This window comes from Manis javanica, chromosome 17, assembly GCF_040802235.1.
Source record: "Manis javanica isolate MJ-LG chromosome 17, MJ_LKY, whole genome shotgun sequence".
In the NCBI taxonomy this organism is placed as follows: domain Eukaryota; kingdom Metazoa; phylum Chordata; class Mammalia; order Pholidota; family Manidae; genus Manis; species Manis javanica.
The window spans coordinates 64288127-64305315 of record NC_133172.1 but is presented as its reverse complement, the minus strand read 5'-3'; the positions used below and the strand labels follow the sequence as shown (position 1 = coordinate 64305315).

Here is a 17189-nt window from a genome sequence, read left to right as displayed (position 1 = left end):
GTCAGACCCCACCAGCTACAATGGCCCTCCTACCACAGGCAGGGCCCTGGATCCTTTCAGTTTCTCAGGAGTCCTGTTACTCACAGGAGTGAGCACCCCAAGGCCACATGGGCCTTTCCTATGATGTCTCATTTTGAAACTTGGGCACAGGGTCCCTGGCCTCTGCCTCCTACTGGGCTGTCGCCATTTAAAACCCAGAGCAAGAAAAGTTTTTTTCTGTGTTGAGGGTCCCTGCCCTCAGGGACGAATGCAGCTCTAAGCCCCAGCGAGCAGCAGCAGTTCTGCAGACGCTCTGGTGTAGCCACTCTCCCTTCCTGGGCCACAGGCTGTCGACTCCCAGAAGGCATTGGACGTTTGTGCTGAGATCCTGGGGTGTTTGCAGGAGAAGAAGATCTGCTGGCTGGGGCTCTTCCAGTTGGCGGAAACCGGTGAGTAAGGCCCCGAGGTAATGGCAGGCATGCCGCCTGGGGCCATCGCAGTCATAGGCTGTGTGCTAGGGAGGAACGTAGGTGACCCATTGGCTTATGCTCAGGTCTTGACCTTTCAGTCCTCTTCAGAAGCAACCTTCAAATGGCTAAGAAATGAGCCCTCCTGGGGGCTCCCTCTACAATCTCACTTTTATTAGTTTCTTATTAAGAATATAAACCCCATCTTGGTCAGGACAAAGGCAGTGTAAACTCAAGACGGAGCGGGTTCAGTGGAGTACTGCGCACCCCAGGGTGCTACTGAGCCCACTGAGTCCCCGGCTCTAATGCCCTCCAGCACGAGGACACGGCCCCTTCCAGCGGCACACCATGTCCCTAAAGACACAGATCCTGGGGTGGGATGTGTCCACAGGGCTGAGTCCCCTCTTGGCGTTGCAGATGCCAACCTGGGACGTGTCCTCCTGCGCCTGGCCCCAGACCAGTACATCAGGCTCCTGCCATTTGCCTTCTACAGGTAGCTATGCCTGCTCTGGTCATGCTACAGGGCTGCCTTCACTGTCCTTCCTCAGATGAGCAACTCCTCCTGTACCACTGAGCTGTCAGGCCTCAGAGCCACCTGACAATTTCTGCCTTCCCCTGCAGCCTTCTCCCCTACTTTAATGAAGACACCCCCATCAGAGAAGATGCATTCCTGCGTGTTGCTGTCAACATGTACCTGAAGCTGGTCCACCTCTTTGTGGCCGGGGAGACAAGTGCAGTCTCAATACCAGCCAGCAGGAGTCATGAGCACCAGGGCCAGGCACGTGCTGGGTCAGGCCTGTCGACACCATGTCCTGTGGACCCATACAGCAAGCTGACCCGTGGCTCTGTCTGTCTTCTCTCTAGGATGACCCTGTAGGCCTGATAGCAAAAGCTCGCCTTTTTCTGCTGCGATCAATACCTCGGTGCCCAAAAAACAGCTTCTCAGACATGGCAAAGGTAATACCAGATGCTCACAGGGGTGTGTGTTAAGTCCAAATCACTTTAAACACGAGGAAGAGGTTGCACCACCCTAGGTACAGTGAGATTCTGCAGCATCATGGCTGCCAGGGCCACTTGCTAGTTGGGCTGTGGTCACCAATTTCCTCTCAGTGCCCATGATGTTTGGGGTCTGCGGGGCTGACTGAGCATGGGTATTTCCTTGCAGCTCCTGGCCACCAGTGGAGATGATGACCCAGAAGTGCATGCTGCCCTCCTGTGCAGGCTGCAGGCCACACCTGACACTGACCTCTACCAGGAGCCCTGTCTCTTCTAACTGGATCTTGCACAGCCCAGCTCCTTTGTAAATAATTTATTACAAGCATAACATCAGAGCTCTTGTTGCACTAAAAAGTGGGTTACAAATCTTGATTGCTTTAGTGGGAAAGAGGAATCAATTATTCAAACCCTGTATCTGGCTCCTAGTCACTCAGTGTCGGTAGGAAAACACTGATCCCAAAGCGGCTGGCAAAGCTACCTGAACCGCACGCAGAACCCACTGCCACCAGCCAGCAGAGCAGCGCCTCCTGCCCTCCCGACACATAAGGTGGGGGTCCAGTGGGGGGCTCTTGGTGAGCAAGCAAAGCTGTGCCATCAGGTCATGGGAGTAGCTATTAAAACCTTTAAACCCCACTTGCTGCCTGGCAGGTTTGGGGGCTGAGGCACCCTCAGGTGGGCTCTGGCTTCACAGCCTGGCCCTCTGCCATCCCTGGTGGCGCCTCTGGAGGCAGGGCCCTGTCCAGTGTCTGTGTCAGGGGGTGGACCATGGACATGTGCACGTTGAGGTTGTGGGCCTTCTCGAACCTCCGGCCGCACTGGTCGCAGGCAAAGTCCAGCTCGGTCTCAGCCTTGTGCTTGGTCATGTGGTACTTGAGGGACGCCCGTTGCCGGCACTGGAACCCACAGACTTCACACCTGGGAGGACAGGGACAGCTGAGCAAGGGCATCGGTGCCAGTGTGGCTATGAGCAGGCACGACCCCACCCCACTCACTGCAGAGGCTTGGCTCCTGAGTGGCGCATCTGGTGGACAAGAAGGTGTTTCCGCTGCTTGAAGGTCTGTCCGCACTCATCACAGATGTAGTTCCGCACCTCTGAGGGCAAGAGACAGGTGAGCACAGGCGCAGAGCACACCCACCCTCCCCCGGGGCACAGCGGCCTGTGCTCTTCCACTCAGGCCCCAGCAGGGGCCCTGAAACCTAATGTATCCACATAAGACAGACAGACAACACCAATACAGAAAATTGTTAGCAGAGCCCTCCAGATTCCTTGAAAATGTCACCTGCCTGGGACTTCCTTCTCATCCACTGTACATTTGAAGCCTGTTTCCTTAAAGATAAACTTCAGAAGATCTATATATTTGAGCAAAGTCTTAGAGGAAGCCAAATCAATAAGATTTCATAGATTATTGATCATAGCTACTGTTATTCTAGAAATCATCCCCATATTGGGCCTGCTGTGGGGGAACCCACTTTGGAAATAAGTTTCTTAGTCGAGTGGTCAAAGCCTATCCCATTGATTCTAGCCCTGGGTGCAGCTGAAGCAGCAGCTATCCCACCACCACCACCACCACTCCCCCTGTATCATTGCAGGCATCCCTTACTGGGTGTTAGTCGCCCCGAATTTTTAGTCCCATTTGATATTTTTTTAATGACTGCTAATGAAACTGAAGGAACAAAACAGCAGCAGACTCACCGACTCCAAGAAGGGCCTAGTGGTTACCAAAGGGGAAGGTTGGAAAGAGTTACCAAAGGGTGGGTGAGGAGGGAGGGAGAAGGGGGTCGAGGGGCACTGTAATTAGCAATGACAATATAGGTGGGTCACAGGGAAGGCAGTACAGCACGGAGAAGACCAGTAATGACTGGCATCTTACTGCCCTGACGGACAGGGACTGCAGTAGGGGGAGTGAGGACTCAATAATATGGGTGAACAGTGAAACCACAATGTTTATGTGAAAGCTTCCAAAGATTGTGTATCAGTGGTACCTTAAAGAAAAAAATTGGTGAGGATTTGCTCAACTGAGGAACTAACAAGTAAGCAGCCCACCACCTAGGCTGCAGAACCACAAAATCGCAGACGAGCTCTGCAGCCCGGCCACCCCTCCAGGCCAGCGGAGCTCAGCGCCATCAACGCAGGCACACAAAAGAAATACATTATATATACATATACAATTGTCAAGTCATTGTGTTGTATACCTGAAACAAAAATTGTAATAGAAATCCATAAAAAAAAACTGCTAGAAGATTGGAGACTGACGAGAATTAGGCTTGGGGTAGATTAATGATTGTGCATTGAGCATTGACTCCCCTATACAGAATTTTATTGTTGTTAACAACCATTTGATCAATAAATGAGATGCCCTCTCAAAAAAAAAAAAACTGCTAATGACTGACCATCAGTGCCTGGACTGAGAGAGTTTACAGGTCCCACCTAAAGAAATTATTCTATCAGGAGACATGTACAGAACACTTCAAACAAAAAACAGGAAAGTGGTTTCACTGCGTAACCAGATAACCAACTATAAAATGTACAAAGCTGAGTGGAAAAAGTAAATCATAACACTTTCTACAGTAAATCATTTTGACAAAGTTCAGGAAAAAGCAAACTCCCGTTTAGGGATAAGTATAGGTGTAAGCTATCTGCCAGTTCAGGAGAGCTGCCTTCTGGGTAGAGCAACAGCGTGCGCTTCAAGGGCGTGCGTTCGCACATTTCCTTATGTGTTGTGTGGATCGTGTCCAGACGGAGGGGAACAGGCTGTGGTGAATATATAAACTGCATACACTGATATGTATGCAGAGAGCGCCCTGGAGGTTCATGTGTGCTCACCAACCTCTTCGTGCTTCCCTTATCTTCCACAACTTGTATGATGCACATGGATCACTTTCAGAATCAGGCATATGATGTCATCCCTTAAGTAAGGATAGCAACCCCCCACTGTGTTGAACCTGCAGAAAGGCACTGGGACACCACACTGAGACACAGTGCTAGACTTCCTGGAAGGGGCCCGGGGCCTGCAGGTGAGCGTGGGCGGGCAGGGCGGGCACCTGTGTGGATGAGTTTCACGTGGCGCTGAAGGTAGCGGTCGATCATGAACACCTTGTTGCAGCCGGGGTGGGGGCACGGCCTCTCCCGGACCTCCTCGTGGTGCTCCTTTATGTGCTTCTGCAGGGGGCACAGGGAGCCCCTGAGGGCCTGGCCTGGCCACACAGATGGGCTGCCTGCTCCCGGCCCTGCCCAGCACCTCAAGGAGCAGCCCCAACCACCCGTCGTCGTGTGAAGTGGTGCTTCCCCAAGAGACCAATGCTGACGCCCTCTGCCCCACGGACCACACCAGCAGAGCTGGCTCCAACTCCACCTGCCCAGGCCCGGGAGAGCTCGAGTCTGCACCTGCTCTGCAGACACGCCTGGTGCTGCCCCGGCCTCTCACCTTCATGCCGTCAGCCCCTCGGTACACGGCCGTGCAGCCCTGGTGAGGGCACTTGTAGATGGTGGGCAACTCCTCCCTGCAGAGCAGAGCACAGATGTAGCCACTGCCCCACTGGGCAGCGTGGCCCCAAACCCGGCCCCTCACCTCTCAGAGCGCAGCTTCTTCTTCCAGCCTGGCTTGGGCCCAGGTTTCTTTCGAATTTTTGGTTCTTCAGACTTCTTGGCTTCTTTGCTCTCACTCTTCTTACCAGAGACCCTGGGGAAAAAAAAAAAGCAAACTAACTGAAAAAAACAGGTTTGGGGCTCCATTTACGCAGTCTGGCCCTCAAGCAGACCCTCAGCCAGACCAACTCTCAGGAGGGCAGAGACCCCACACTGCCACTCTGGGAGGGCAGAGCAGAGATGCAGACATCCTGGCGGCAGGAGTGGGTCTTCTGGGCTGGAGCTCTGTGCCTACTTCCACACACCAGCACCAAATGCAGGAAACCCCATAGGAAGGGTGGGACAGAAAAGCTTCAGGGGTCATCATTCCCGCCACTGAAAGAACCATGAAGCCAGAGGAAGGAGACCTGTTTGGGGAGACCTGGCAAGCAGAGTGCTGGAAGGGAGAAAGGCTGCCTGCTCCACCAGCTGCTGGGCCCTGAGGACCAGCCCAGACACAGCAACTTCCCCTGTAGTGTCTCTGGAAGACTTAAAGAGACAAGCACACTTTTGTTTCCCTTTGGATGCAGACATTTAGGGAACTCTGTCAGGAACAGAAGGGAACTCCCAGGGCCCATTCACACAGGACAAGCCTTAGTGAGCATGCCCTACAGTGCAGACCAGGAATGAGACAAGGATGCCCACTGCTGGTCAGCACCGTGCTGGAAGTCCTGGCCAGAGCAGCTGGCAAGAAATGTAATGATAAAAGGCAAACAAATTAAAAAGGAAAGAAAATAACCTCTACTCACAGATGACATGATCTTACATGTAGAAAACCCTAAAGAATCCACAAAACAAATTCATCAAAGTTGCAGGGTACAAAACCAATACAAAAACCAGTTGTATTTTTGTCCACTAACGATGAACACTCCAAAAAGGAAACTAAGAAAATTCAATTGCAATAGCATCAATAAGAATAAAACACTTAGGAAAAAGTAAACTTAAGCAAGGAGAAAGACCTGTACACTGAAAACTACAGAACACCGTGAGAAATTAAAGATGGCCTAAATAAGGGGAAAGACACCCCCAAGTTCATGGACTGGAAGACTTAACATTGTTAAGATGGCAATACTTCCCCCAAAGCAATCTATGGATTCAATCCCTATCAAAATACCAAAGCTGTTTTTTTCTAGAAATAGGAAAAAACATGCTCAATTTCACAGGGAGTCTCAAGGGACTCTGAATAGCCAAACAATTCTGAAAAACAACAAGGCTGGAGGACTCTTTCTGATTCCAAAATTTACTACAAAGCTACAATAATCAAAATAATGTGGTGCTGCCATAAAGACAGACATAGAGGCCAATACAGAGTCGAGGAATAAAACCGTACAAGTGCATCGTCAATAGGGGTGCCAACGCCGGTCAATGAGGAAAGGGCGGCCTCTTCAACAGAAGGTGCGGGCCGACCGGACGTCCACATGCGGAAGAATGGAGTTGGACGCCTACTTCACACAGTGAACAAAAATGAACTCAAATGGGTAATTTTTGGATTAAAAACCTACAACTGTAAAACTCTCAGAATATAACATAGGGTGAATCTTAATGACCTTGGATTTGGCAATGTGTTCTTAAATATGACATCAAAAGCGCAGACAACAGAAGTAAAGATAGGTAAACTGGACTTCAAAATAAAAAATGTGCACCAAAAGAAAGTACTGAGAATGGAAAAACCCACTGGGCAGGAGAAATGGTGCCCTACAGTGCAACAGTGAAATAACAACCTGATTCAAAAATAGGCAAAGGACTTGAATAGACACTTTTCCAAAGATAAAAGCATGAAAAGATGCTCAACATCATTAGCCACTAAGGAAATGTGAGCCAAAATGACGGTGTCATCACCTCACACCGCGATGACTATTAGAAGAAAACCAGAAAGTAACAATATTGGTGAGGATATAGAGAAATTTTATTGTGTACTGTCAGTGGGAATGAAAAATGGGGCAGCTGCTGTGGGAGACATGGTTAAGCATAGAATTACCATACACCCCAAGAACTGAAAGCAGCTCAGACACTGATGCAACAGCGTTCAGAGCATCATTCATAGTAGCCAAAAGGTGAAAACAACCCCAAATGACAGATGAACTGTGGCTTAACCATATGATGGAGTACCATTCAGCCATGAGAAAGGAATCAAGTTCTGATACATGTTACAACATGGATGAATCTCAAGAACATGATGCTCAACGACAGAAGCCAGTCACAAAAGGACAGATGTCCGGTTTCAGTTGTTCGAGGTCCCCAGAATGGCTACTCAGATTAGTGGCTGCCAGGCCAGGGGGAAGTCAGAACTTAATGGGTAGTGTTTCTGTGAGGGATAATAGAAAGCTTGGAAACAGAGGTTATGGTTGCACAACATGAATGTGCTTAATGCCACTCAATCATACACCTAAAAATGGTAGAACTCTCTCTCTCTCTCTCTCTCTCTCTATATATATATATATATATATATATTTTACCAAAATGTTTTAAATTATAATTACCTCTTCCTTATAGAACATATTAGAAACAATTTTTTGATGATGGCACAGGCTTCTCCTTCTCTCCTCTCCTTGTCTGATATTCCTCACCACCGGGCCACATGTCGCTTCCACCCTCTTCCATGCAGCCTGGGGACCCTGGCAGAGCTGCGCTATGACCAGTCACTCACCATTTCCCTCCCACTAACCTGCGAGTTTCTTGAGAGCAGGAGGTCTGGAAAGGCCATGGGTCTCACAGTTGAGCCCTTGTGGAGCAGACGGGGCGGGGCCCTTGCAGGCCCAGGAGGGCCCGGCTTGCAGCACCTGACTCACTGCTGCCCACTCCGTGCTTGCCCTCTATCCCTCAGGCTCAAGGTTCTCACCTGCGGGAGCCACAGTGCCCCGACTAAGACATCCCCACGTCTCTTCTTGGTTGCCCTGACTGAGGACCCAGACAGGAACGCCTACTAGAACAAAGTCATGTGGACAGGGCTGCACAGAGGTCCAGTCCTAGGTTCCCAGCTGTGATCACTTCATAGCACCTGAGACAAGCAGCTACGAGGTCTGAGCATGTGCTGGCAAGGGCTGTGGCCCACCCACGACCACCTGGCCCGCCTCTCTCAGGGCCTGGCTTCCACTAGAACAACCTGCTTTTGCTTCAGGCCTCTGGAAATGTATCTGCGTGTCCTCGTTCCACAGCACATGTCTACACACACTCCTGGGGCCCTAGTGGAAACTGAGTGAAGCCGTACAGGTGCTGTCCCCATATCAGTGGCGGGGGCACCACTGAGCGCACCCTCTCCATCCTGAGGCCATCTCTGTCCCTCAACACATGCAGTGGCTACAGGCCTGCTAGGCAGCAAACTGAATTCTGCCCCATGAATTGGACTCAGCCCTGGAGTTCACCAAATGGGAACAGGGGCTTCCTGTGGTAGACCCAGGCTGTACCCCAAGTCGTGCTTCCTGGAAACAGACCTGGTCTCCCCCACCTGGCAGGGACGCCCCAAGGGCAGGGCCCACCTGCCGTGCCCGTGGCCCCAGGCAGCTTCCTGTGCGCCCTGCGCCTGCTCTCCGGCTCCTGCCTCGGAGCTGCTCCCACTCTCCTTTCCGGTCTCTGGGACCCACGCAAGAGCTTAAAGGAACAGAGGAACCCGTGCTTGCTTCCCCATCTTTGCTCCGCATGTTTCTGCCTGATGGTGTGGTGTGCCTGAGTTCTCGTTCTGTCGTGACGTGCTCAGGGACAGCAGCAAGTCGGGGACTGACACAGTGTAGGTGTTCTGGGTGCTCCTGGGCACAAGGCTGGGAGGGAAGCGGCACACGTAGATCCCAACCCTTCCTCCCCAGGACCCTATACTCTGACTGGATGGAGAACAGAAATCCCCAGAGGAGGAGGCCAAGACAGGGCACAGAAGAGGCTCAACAAGGAAGTGCCACAGAAAACACTGCCAGGTGCACAGCTGAGAGCGACTGCCAGCCTAGGGCCCAGGCCCAAGGACCTCAGCACAAAAAGCATGAGGAACAGCAGGGTGGGGTTCCTGCAGGGAAGCAGAGGCTGTGTGGGCCGAGGCTGGGCAGGATGGGCAGAACGCAAGGCAAAGAGCTCCCAGGATGAGGTGGGGTCACATCTGCAGGGTTCGTGCTACCCTCACACGGCTGTCTGCCACCTCCCAGTGTGACAGAAATCCCAGCAATGAGCTGGGAAGGGCCTTCCAGCCCGCTCAGAAGCTACACTGCCCTGGGCTTGGGAGGCTGGGCCAAAGAGAAGCAGAAAGTGTGTGATGAGTGTGGACAGACCAGAGCATGTGTGCCAGCCCTCAGTCCACACCTGGCAGCCACAGGTTCCAGGCCACCTGTGTGACACCCCTCCGAGCCCAGCGCATGTGCAGGACTGTCCCCTTACTTCTTTTCCGGGTAAGGCTCAAAGGACTCGTCAGAGGACTGAGAGCTCTGCTTCTGGTCATTCTCGTCTTCACTCAGGAAGTCTCTAGGAAAGAAAAGAGAGCCTTTAGCAAAGCCCTGGGATGGGTGACAGAGCCGATGAGACTTCCTATCTACAAACACCATCGGAGCCCCATAGTCCATGTTTTGGTTCTCCTGAAAAGGTCTTAAGAAACCTAAACACCCCAAATGTCCAATCACATGTCCTAACAGAAGGGCAAGCCAGGGTCAATGAAGTCCAACAGGCAATGATCCCCTGTAAGTCCTCTCCTTGCACCAGGACCCTGAACTCAGAAAGAGCCCCTCTGCAGGGCCACAGCAGGGTGTGAAGGCCTCTCAGGAAGTGGGCCTCCCAGGAAGTGGGCTCCTAGAACATCATCACCCAGGTACTGTGAACGCCCACTGAGCTGACAAGTCAGCTGTCAGCCATCGCAAAAGTCCCAAAGGCCAGAAAAAGACCTATATCTCTGTAACCTTTACCCTAAAATTAGAATCACTATTAACCTCTCTCTGTGGCCGGCCAGCCAGACTAGCCTTTCACAGGCTGCTACCTGTCTAGACGAGAAAGGTCCAAGGCTGGCTGTGGTCTGGAGGGCAGCCCATGGCCACTCCTGGCCTGGGGTGATCTAGCCTGTGCATGCAGGTTCTTCTTGTCCCTTGTCACTCAACACTGGCACCCCACTGGAGGCACGCCAAACATCATGCTGTGCCTCTGCTTGTTTGGATGAGGATGTGTCTGCATTCCAGCCTCAGCTTACAGGATGGGGTGGAAAGGGTGTGAAGGCCAGCGGGGTGCAGCTGCCACCCTGACTGGTTTTGCTCAGAGGCACAGCTGACCCTGAGAGCAAAGAGTCCCTGACAGTGCCCCTTCCAGGGCAGTGTGTCCTCCTGCCCAGAGCTTCTGCCCCAAGTCATGATCGTGTCATGATGAAGGGCCAGAGGCTAGCTTCCTCTGCCTGAAGGAGATAAACAGCAGCAGCAAAGGACAGACCACAGAACCACCTGAACAGAGTAACTTCTACCCCACCCTGGTTGTGCTCCCCTCACAGCTGCCTGAGATCTGGGGTACTTTCTGGGCCCCAAGAAGCCCTCACCAGGAATGAGAAGCCTGGAAGCACCCTGGCCGCACCTCTCATTCTGAGAGAGGGAGAGGGTCCTGGCCAGGACATGGGCAATGAGCCCCTAGGATGCTGGAGTTTGGTTTTCCAAGGAGAAATTTTATGCTATTTAAACCCACTCTTCTCTCACCCCTCAGAAAGGTCACTGAACTCGTCTTTTACCCGATCATCCGAGGTTGAAGATGGAACCTGCTTCTCACCCAACTGCCCTGAGAAACAAAGAACAGGCCTCTGTTACCCATGCAGAAGGCAGGCAGGGCTCCTGGCAAGGCAGTGCACACCTGCCTGATGACAGAGCCTCCCCTACAGGAATGCCAGGCCTCCAGCCTAAAATTCCACCCACCACCCAGCCCTATTCCCTGCAAGGTCCCTGGCCAGCTATGCCCTGCAGGCCACCCCTATGCCCAGCACAGGCTTGAGCAGCACCAAGCATCAGGACGCCCAGCCAACAGTCAACATCAGCAGCCCAGCCCCTCCCCAAAGGTTCAGATCCAGTCATGTCACAGCGGGACATGTACTTTTTGGATGTTTTGGGACATATGAAAAATCATTTTTATCAGGGTATTGCATGCACAGTTTAAAAAGCCAAGCAGCTCTGAGAGCCCTGATACAACATCCCTCTTCCCTCCTGGCTTTTGGGCATCTCTGTCTGTCTGAACCATCCAGGTAGCTGCGCTTTTATAAAGCACCACTGATGACTGCACACGGGAGCACCTGGCACCACATGTACACAAGTGCACGCATGGAGGCTGAGAGGAGCAGATGGGAAGCCAGCCCTGACATGACATCTGTGCACAGCCACATCACCCCAACAGCACTGTGGAATGGAGCTTCAACAGGAGCCCTGTCAGCAGAGGAGTCTGTCCACACTGGTCCCACTGGCATGTCACAAGGATGCTGGCCAAGGCCCAGGGAGTGACCGGCAGCTGGCCTAGAACAGGCTGAGAGGCACCAGCCTTCCCTCCCCCACGCCCCACAACAAGGGCCCATTCTCGCCCTTGGTCCCCAGCAGTAAACAGACTTTAAGAAGACCATCCAGCAGATGAGCGTGCCTCTACAGAAACCGCTGGGGCTGTCCTCAGCTGCACCCTGCAGTCATGCCCACGAGGTGCTGAAGCTGGCACCCCATCGTTTCCCATAGCCCCTCCGCACATGACACTGGGACCACCGCCCACAACAGAACAGCCAGCCACTTCCTGGTGATGGCTCTGCCTGGCTCAGGACTAGGAATCCTGCTCTAATAGCCCAGAGGTGCCTACCTGCAGCCCCACTTGGGGGAAGGCTTGGCTGAGGTGGGGGGCCCAGTCCAGGCCCCACAGGGATGCCATCTGACGGAAGCCGGACTGTGTCCCTGACAGGTAGTGTCTCACTCTCAGCCACAGCTGTGGTAGCTCTGCCCTGGGAGCTCTGAGGGGCAGCCCCACTAGGGCTGGACTCCCGATTCTGGCCGAGCCATGGGGCCGTCTCCTTGTCCCACGTCCAAGTGACAGCCAATGCACTGTCCAGCAGGAGGGCCCTGCAGCTGGAGTCGGTGTCCATGGTGTAGCCGTGGCCCCGGTCACAGCCCCACACAGCCTGGATGACGCCGCAGTACTCAGAGGACAGTGTCCGCTGGAGGCTGGGTAGGGCCCTGCAGTTGGCTGCATGTCCATGCACCCACCCCACCAAGTCACGTAGGCCCCGCGGGCTCGAAGTGATCAGGTCCGCTGAGGAAAAGCACAGAGGTGCCAGCCCCATGACTAGTCAGCACCCAGTCCACTGCAAGCCCACCCACACTCCATACACGGGGGCCACACTCACCCAGACATGCGCCCTCCTCTGCCCCTGTCGGGGTCTGGGCACCAACCCTGCAAAGAATCAGCATGGCCATGAGTGGGGCTGGGCAGTGAGCAAGGACAGGCTAGCGGGCTGCCTCTCCCACATGCAGGCTGACCCTTCTGATGTGAGGGCTGCCTCCTTACACCCGAGCACACCATGGCCCTCACCTCCCCATCGCCTTCATGTCCGCCTCCCTCACACCAGCCCCAACAGTGCTTCCAGCACCTGCTGCACCGGGCACTCCATGCGCCCAGAACACCCAGCCCCTTAACACCCCAGATGAATGCAGGGGAAGTGCCTACTTTGCACAAGGCTTCCGGTGGCCCACTGGGGAGATGTTGACTCTCTGGAGGAAGGACTTGAGCAGGCTGTGGCATTGATAGAACTGGGTATGGCAGTTCTTGCAGACAAACTGAGACAGAGCAGGGTCCTGGTGGACAGCCACCCCCAGCAGGTGCTGGAAGTCCCTGATGAAAACACGCTCCCCAGGGGGTGGTCTCTCTGAGTTCTCCCCAGGTGCCCTGCCAGAGATGCTCCGGAGACTCCGTGAGGAGAACTTCCCGTGGCATAGGCGACAGTGCCCCATGGCAAGGGCCCGGCCTGTTCCTGGGCAAGTACAGGAGACACTAAGTCAACTGGTGAGGCTGCTCAGGGCACACAAAACACAAACTCCCAGGAGGTGAGAAATGCGGCCCCAGGAGAGGTGAGGCACATGCTCTGTCAGTCTCCCACCTTCTGGAGTGAAAAAGAACCCTCTGTGGGGCTTCCCAGACATGCTCCTTATACACAAAGGTAGAGTTCTAGCTCTGGACACCCAGATGAGTGTACAGCCTTTTGGGAGATGTGGCCGGTGAAGAACCTTCTGGCCAGAAAACCTTTCAAAGAATTCTAAATGCCTCCACAACGAGGTCAGCATCACTCTGTTACCAAGACTGGGTAAAGACACCATAAAAAACTGCAGGCCAATATCCCTGATGAACTTACATGCAAAAAACCTCAACAATACATTAGCAAACTGAAACCAACACATTATAAAGACCATACACTATGAACCAATGATATTTATTCCAGGGTTGCAAGGATGGTCCAACCTCCACAAATCAATCAACATGATATACCACGTTAACAAAGGGAAAACAGCAATCATCCAAGAAGATCATCCCAACATGCAGAAAAAAATAATTGACAAAATTCAACATCCATTTTTAGTAAGAACCCTCATCAAAGCAGGTATAGGAGGGAATGTGCATGAACATATTAAGAGGACACATATGACAAACCCACAGCCAACCCCATACTCAACAGTGAAAAGCTGAGAGGCTGCCTTCTCAGATCAGAAATAAGGATGCCCATTCTCACCACGTTTATTCAACAGTCTTGAGAGTTCTGGCCAAAGCAATTACTCAAGGAGGAAAAATAAAAGGCATCCAAATCAGAAGGAAAGAGGTAAAACTTTGCAGGTGATACGGTTATCATACACAGGAAACCCTAAAGATGCCCCCAAAGGGCTGTTAGTACTGGCAGACACATTCAACAGACTTGCAAGATACAAAATCAATATATAAAAACCAGCTGCATTTCTATATAGTAATAAATGATCAGAAATAAAAATTAAGAAAACATTCCCATTTACAATGAAATAAAAAGAAAAAAATGCCTAGGAATAAATTTAACCAAGGAGATGAAAAACCTGTACACTGACAACTATAAGACATTGAGGATAGAAATTTAAGACACACACGTGGAAAGACATTCTGTGCTTATGGATTGGAAGAATATTGTTAAAATATCCAGACTACCCAAAGCCATCTACAAATTCGATGCGATCTTGATCAGTGGCATTTTTCAGAGAAATAGAACAATCTTAAAATTTATATGGAACTACAGCAGATCCCAAATAGCCAAGGGAATCTTGAGAAAGAACAAAGCTGAAGACATTACAGTTCCTCATTTCAAACTATATTACAAAGCTATAATAAACAAAACAGTAGTGGTACTGGCATAAAAGCAGACACAGAGATTAATGGAACAGAATTGAGAGCCTAGAAAAAAAACCTGATGGTCAGTTACTTTATGACAAAAGAGCCAAGAATATGCAGTGGGGAAAGGACAGTTTCTTTAAAAATTATGCTAGGTAAACTGGAAAGCTACATGCAAAAGAATGAAACTGGACCCCTATCTTATGCCACACAGAAAAACTAACTCAAAGAGGATTAAAGACTTGAATTTAAGGCCTGAAACCATAGAGTTCCTGGGGAGAAAACTTAAGTGGTAAGATCCATTAAATAGGTCTTGACAATGATTTTTTGGATTTGACACAAAGCAAAGGCAACAAAACTGAAAATAAACAACTGAGACCACATCAAACCAAACGTTTCCCCAGAGCAAAGGAAAACCCATTGACAAAATGAAAAGGAGACCTTCCAGATGGAAAAAATATTTGCCAATCATGTATCTGAAAGGGGTCAAAATCCAAATACACAAAGAACTCATACAACTCAAGGGCAAAAACACCAACAATCTGATTAGATGGGCAGAGGACCTGAAGAGACATTCTTCCAAAGACACACAGATGGCCGACAGGTACATGAGCAGGTGTTCTGACACTCAAGTCATCAGGGAACCGCAAATCAAATCCCTGATGAGGTATCATCTTGACAATGGCTGTTATCAAAAAGACAAGAGATACCAAGTGTCGATGAGGATGTGGAGGAAAGGGAGCCCTTGTGCGCTGTCCGTGGGAATATGAATTGGTGCAACCACTATGGAAAACATTATGGAGGTTCCTCAAAAAACTAAAAACAGAACTACCATATGATCCAGCAATTCCAGTTCGGGGCATTCATCCAAAGGAAACAAAAACACTAATTCAAAATGTATATGCATACACTCCCATATTCACAGCAGCATTAGTTACAATAACCAAGATATGGAAACAAACTAAGTGTACATCGATGGACGAATGGATAAAGATGAGTGTGTGTATATAAAATAGTATATTATTCAAAGATAAAAAAGGAAATCCTGCCATTTTCAACATGAGAACTTAACCACATTACACTAGGTGAAATATGTCAGAGAAAGACAAATACGATATGATCTCATATGTGGAATCTAAAAAAGAAAGAGAATAGGAAAAAAACAAACTCTTAGGTAACAGAAAACAGACTGACGGTTGCCAAAGGTGGACCCTGGGGAGGAGGGAGTGAAATGGATGAAAGTGGTCAAAAGGTACAAACTTCCACTTATAAATCCTGGGGATGTAATACAGAACGGTGTCTACAGTTAATAAGACTGTACTGTATATTTGAAAAATGCCAAGAGAGTAGATCTTAAAAGTTCTGCTAAGAAAAAAGAATTCTGCATGGTAATGGTAATGGAGACTTATCTGGTGATCATTCCACAATATATACAAATATCAAACGAATGTCAGCTATAACTTGACAATATTTTAAAAGATAAATCTAAAAAAAATTTTTTTTTCATAAATGCCTCCACAGCCATGGAACTTCATAAAGAGGTGCAAACTTCGTTTCTCCTCACACCATCCTCCTGAAACCACACGTGAGGGGGTCCATGCTCTGCCCTCCTGGCAGATGCCACAACCCTCTCTCTCCCCCAAGGGTTACGGGAGAGCAGCGGGAAGCCAGTTCCCCAGGAAGCAAGAGCCTTCCACGGAGGCAAAGCGCACATCAGGCTTGTACCACCTGCCACGCTTACCCCACTTAGTTCTCTTTTAGTTAAAAGGAAGCTGGGACTCAGAGAGGTCAAGCAGTTACCTCGAGGCCGCAGAGCAGAATGCAATCCAGGATGGGAGCCGAGGCCTGTGGACTGCAGAGCGTGAGGGCTGATCACTTAACGACCGCAGAGTGGCCACGAAAAGGCCGGCCGTTGCGCGAAACCTCACGCGCTCGGGCTGCCCGGATGCCAGGGGGAGGCTGCTCTCGCCCCTTCCCAACGCCCGGGCCCAGTCGGCTTTCTGAGCAGCCCAGGGACGCCGAGGGAACGTGGCAGCCACTAAGGGGCCGTGGCGGCCACTGGAGCCCCGGCTCCACCCGCCCGCCCGGCCGCTACGCCCTCGAGGCGGGCCGGCCGCACCCACCTGCCTCGTCGGTGCCGTCCTCGCCCGCGTCCCCGCAGGCCCGCGCCCGGCCCCAGCCCAGCCGCGCCGCCACGAAAGCCGCCGCCGCGTCCACGCGCGGCCCGCGGCGGGTGGGGCGGCTCCGACCGCGGCCGCCGCCGCCGCTCGAGCCCCCGCGCTGCCCCGCAGCCCCAGGAGACAGGAAGCGGCCGAGCCGGTCCCGCTTCATGGCGGCCGCAGCGGGAGCCCGGCCCGGCGCTCCGCCCCGCTCGGCCGCGGCGTTCGCCCGTCTAAGTCCCGCTCGGCTCGGCTTCGTTCGGCCCGGCTGGGCCCGGCTCCGCTCGCGAGCCCGCAGCCTCTGCTCCGCGGGGCTGGGCCGTCCTCGCTGGTTTCGGCCGTTCGGCTCCGCTCCGCTCAGGGCCGAGGCGAGGCGGAGCGAGGGGCGGGGCGGCCTGACGGAAGGGCGCGCAGCGGGGCCCGCGGCGGGCCTGTCACAGGCTTAGAGGAGGGCGCGGGCTGTGGCACTTACACACCCGCGGCTGCGTGAGGACGTTACTCGGGCGCGCCGCCACCCTTCGGCCCCGAGCGCCGAGCCCCGGCGCGGCGAGGGCGGAGCTCCCGGAAGGGCTCCCGCCGCGGCCCCGCCCCTTCCGCCGGTCCGCGGCTCGGGTGGCGCCGCTTCCCCAGCGTCTGAGTTCCGTGCTCCGGGCG

The 17189-nt window shown here is 52.3% G+C and overlaps 2 protein-coding genes across 8 annotated transcripts in view; one reads left to right on the top strand and one right to left on the bottom strand.

The window, feature by feature from the left end:
• Nucleotides 1–1814, top strand: part of FANCA (FA complementation group A) — a 40499-nt gene extending 38685 nt beyond the window's left edge. Inside the window, exons 39-43 of one of the 3 annotated variants that reach the window (XM_017662213.3) lie at nt 326–428; nt 864–939; nt 1068–1224; nt 1311–1403; nt 1612–1814. In XM_017662213.3, the coding sequence (XP_017517702.3) occupies nt 326–428; nt 864–939; nt 1068–1224; nt 1311–1403; nt 1612–1719 (537 nt within the window). In that variant the 3' untranslated portion in view covers nt 1720–1814. Of the gene's footprint in view, nt 1–325; nt 446–863; nt 940–1067; nt 1225–1310; nt 1404–1611 lie in introns of those variants that run through there. The other 2 variants (XR_012126964.1, XR_001853397.3) reach the window with 2 other exon arrangements.
• On the bottom strand, nt 1741–17125 carry ZNF276 (zinc finger protein 276). 5 transcript variants are annotated; one of them, XM_036993917.2, is made up of 12 exons: nt 16500–16697; nt 16177–16228; nt 12700–13003; nt 12380–12426; nt 11839–12285; nt 10710–10788; nt 9424–9507; nt 5012–5122; nt 4868–4943; nt 4485–4602; nt 2435–2534; nt 1741–2357 (listed from the first exon to the last, which is right to left on the bottom strand). In XM_036993917.2, exons 3-12 carry the CDS (start codon nt 12981–12983, stop codon nt 2111–2113), a joined length of 1593 nt encoding a protein of 530 aa, XP_036849812.1. In that variant the 5' UTR covers nt 12984–13003; nt 16177–16228; nt 16500–16697; the 3' UTR covers nt 1741–2110. The 5 variants fall into 5 exon arrangements, with proteins under 5 accessions (XP_036849812.1, XP_036849813.1, XP_073082915.1 ...); XM_036993918.2 differs by lacking the exons at nt 16177–16228; nt 16500–16697 and adding an exon at nt 17012–17125; XM_073226814.1 differs by lacking the exons at nt 16177–16228; nt 16500–16697 and adding an exon at nt 17008–17114.
• Nucleotides 17126–17189: the final 64 nt, after the last annotated feature.

Excerpts from the sequence above, each read along its gene's own strand:
- ZNF276 (XM_036993915.2), bottom strand. The coding sequence starts at position 16,707 with ATGAAGCGGGACCGGCTCGGCCGCTTCCTGTCTCCTGGGGCTGCGGGG. Across the intron at positions 13,004-16,499 it reads GGACGGCACCGACGAGGCAG|GAACAGGCCGGGCCCTTGCC; the intron begins GTGGGTGCGGCC and ends GTACTTGCCCAG. Across the intron at positions 2,535-4,484 it reads CGTGAAACTCATCCACACAG|AGGTGCGGAACTACATCTGT; the intron begins GTGCCCGCCCTG and ends TCTTGCCCTCAG.